This window comes from Phragmites australis, chromosome 4 (genome assembly GCF_958298935.1).
Source record: "Phragmites australis chromosome 4, lpPhrAust1.1, whole genome shotgun sequence".
Taxonomy (NCBI): domain Eukaryota; kingdom Viridiplantae; phylum Streptophyta; class Magnoliopsida; order Poales; family Poaceae; genus Phragmites; species Phragmites australis.
This window is the reverse complement of record NC_084924.1, coordinates 13,862,677-13,865,189: the sequence shown is the minus strand read 5'-3', so window position 1 is coordinate 13,865,189 and position 2,513 is coordinate 13,862,677. Positions and strand designations below refer to the sequence as shown.

The window sequence follows — 2,513 nt, the reverse complement described above, 5'->3', positions numbered from 1 at the left end:
ATGAGAGCCACGCTTGTCTTGTGATTTTGATCGTAATTTATTTTTTTACTTTATGTTACTGTTTTGAGATGCGTTAAGTAAAAAATAAGAAAAACTATCCATTTAAAATTTTTTAATGAAATGCCTATTTACGCCGGTAACTAATCACCATTCTCTATCCTATAGTTGGCGAGTTGGCTAGGTGCTGCGACCAGCGAAACGGGGAGGCGGGCTCCCTCCGTCGCTTTCGAAGCCGCAGCAATTGAGTTCAACAGCTTGGACGGGGCTCGTCCCCGTCGCTAGTCGTGAGGAGGGGGGAGCACATGCGCTGCATGTGTCCTGTGCACTTGACCGCGACGGAGCGATGCAACGCTGCGGTACACCGAGAAAATTTTCGCACGTTCCGATTCGTTGAACGGCTGGTGAGCCCGGTTCGGACGTGTGCGAGATTCAACGACTGGTCGTCGTCCCATTATGATCCGTGAATGTCAAGGTCAAGTAGCAGTTCTCATCCATCAACTCTCTCTCTCTCTATATATATATTTTTCATTTGTTACCATGGTCATCTCATGCCTCAACCTGCAGGTCTCATTATCAAACATTGAAAAGTCCATCGCAATCACAGATAACGCACAGCTCGTAAGACTGACGTGTCTCCCCACTGATTCAACTTCGTCCAACTTAATCCATAGATTCTCCTGGAAGGACCGTTGGCTGCAAATTTTGGACTTCTACGCCCTGCCCAAATCGGGAGCTAGCTCTCATCGGTCAAACGACGCGCCAATTGCCATGAGCTCCCTCCCATCTGCCGCGAAGGCGCGAACCCTCGATGCATGTCGGTTCGTCCCGTTTCCTCAAACTCTCGTCTCCAACCCGCCACGACCATCCAACTCTTGACACTGACCGCACGTGGGCCAATGATGCACTCGCTCGTCGCACCACCAGTCGCGCTTTGTCCCCCTATAAATGCCCACCACTTCTTGCTCGTTTCTCCGCAGCACGACCGAGCCCAAGAACAAGAGGCGATCGAATCACTCGCGGCCCTCGTGCAGCGCCTTTAAGCAATCGAACCATATGGTGATGTGGAGGAAGAAGAGCAGCGGCGGCGAGTCTCCCAGCCGCGGGGCTGGAGTGCACGAGGACGAGAAGGTCCCGAGAGGGCACGTCCCGATGGTCGCCGGTTGTGAAGGCGAAGGCGAGCGCGTTCTGGTGCCGGTGAGGCTGCTGAGCGACCCCAGCATCGCGGAGCTGCTGGACATGGCGGCTCAGTGGTACGGGTACGGCCAGCCGGGAGTGCTGCGGGTCCCCTGCGACGCGGAGCACTTCCGCCGGGTCGTCGACGGCGCCATGCAGAGATGCGGGATCAGCTCGGCGTGAGAAGCTGGCCAAGCTGTGAGGAGACCACGGAGGACACGTCCCCCTGCCGGCGAGCTAGCTAGATATACATGACCTTTATTTGTACAGATAGATGCATGATTAGTTTGTTCTTTGGTAGATCAATTAAATTCTTTGATGAATATGATTATATGATGACAGCCATAAAAAGTTTTGCTAGTATTTGAAGGCTCACGCTGGGCACGAACGACAGACAGATCCAACCATTTAGCCATGTTCTCTAGTATGATGTGTTTGCAAGCAGGGTACATGATCATTGTCGTTTTTGGTTTTTCAACTGCAGAACACGCACGAGAAGCCTTTGGAGTTTGTTAAAACTCATATGGAGTTTGTTAAAAACTCATACAATTCAACAAAGAGGCTTAGAGTCGCATTGAACTCTCGCCTTACTCACGTGCCACTTAGCACGTTCCTTGGTGAAATTTAGAGCTTCGTTAGTAGAAATTACGCTACAGCTTTCTAAATCATTGCACTCACTTTAAACTTTCACTTGGGAGATTGCAGGAAGAATCAAAATGCTAATACAACTTTATTCTGTGTAGAAGCGAATTGTTTCGTACCATGGCAAAGATCACTTGAGTTGGAAAATACTATTGGTGTATCACCAACATGTGGCCTACTAGCTAGTCAACCTCACAATACTTGCTTTGGGATGGCACCAAGATTTTTTTTCATTTTAGTTTCTTTGAACTTCGCTTTAATATTGAAGTATACATACTTGCTTTGTCATTTGGCATCGGTTCCAAGCTTGGTCACCGGCTGCTCCCATGATTTATGTCGTTCAAACTTCATGTGCTTCATATCTCAATCAACTTTGCGTTGTTTATTTAACCAGATTACCGAAGTTTCAACGCTATTAGAGATCAGCAAAACAGCGTTTCAAGAATTCCATTCACACGTCCATTCTTGATATTAAACTAGCGGCTGTACGCAACTTCAAACGTTTGCTAACACGGGAGAGCAGTGAAGTCCTAAGCGTAACCGTCCATTCTTTATTTACCTTAGGGATCTGCGTCTTCTTCTATCTGTCTTCTCCGCACCTCTACCACCAACACCCTCACCCTCACCTTGCGAACCTCCTCCTGCTACAACCTCTAGCGCTGTGATAATCATAAAATATCATCAGTGCCGGCTTAAAA

At 48.5% G+C, this 2,513-nt stretch overlaps 1 protein-coding gene across 1 annotated transcript; it reads left to right on the top strand.

The window, feature by feature from the left end:
• Positions 1 to 989: 989 nt before the first annotated feature.
• Positions 990 to 1,597, top strand: LOC133914217 (auxin-responsive protein SAUR71-like). Its single transcript, XM_062357350.1, has one exon. The coding sequence runs from the start codon at positions 1,054 to 1,056 to the stop codon at positions 1,354 to 1,356; it is 303 nt and encodes a 100-aa protein (XP_062213334.1). The 5' UTR covers positions 990 to 1,053; the 3' UTR covers positions 1,357 to 1,597.
• Positions 1,598 to 2,513: the final 916 nt, after the last annotated feature.

Bases quoted from the DNA above. Each gene is read 5' to 3' on its own strand.
- LOC133914217 (XM_062357350.1), top strand. From the start codon at position 1,054: ATGGTGATGTGGAGGAAGAAGAGCAGCGGCGGCGAGTCTCCCAGCCGC.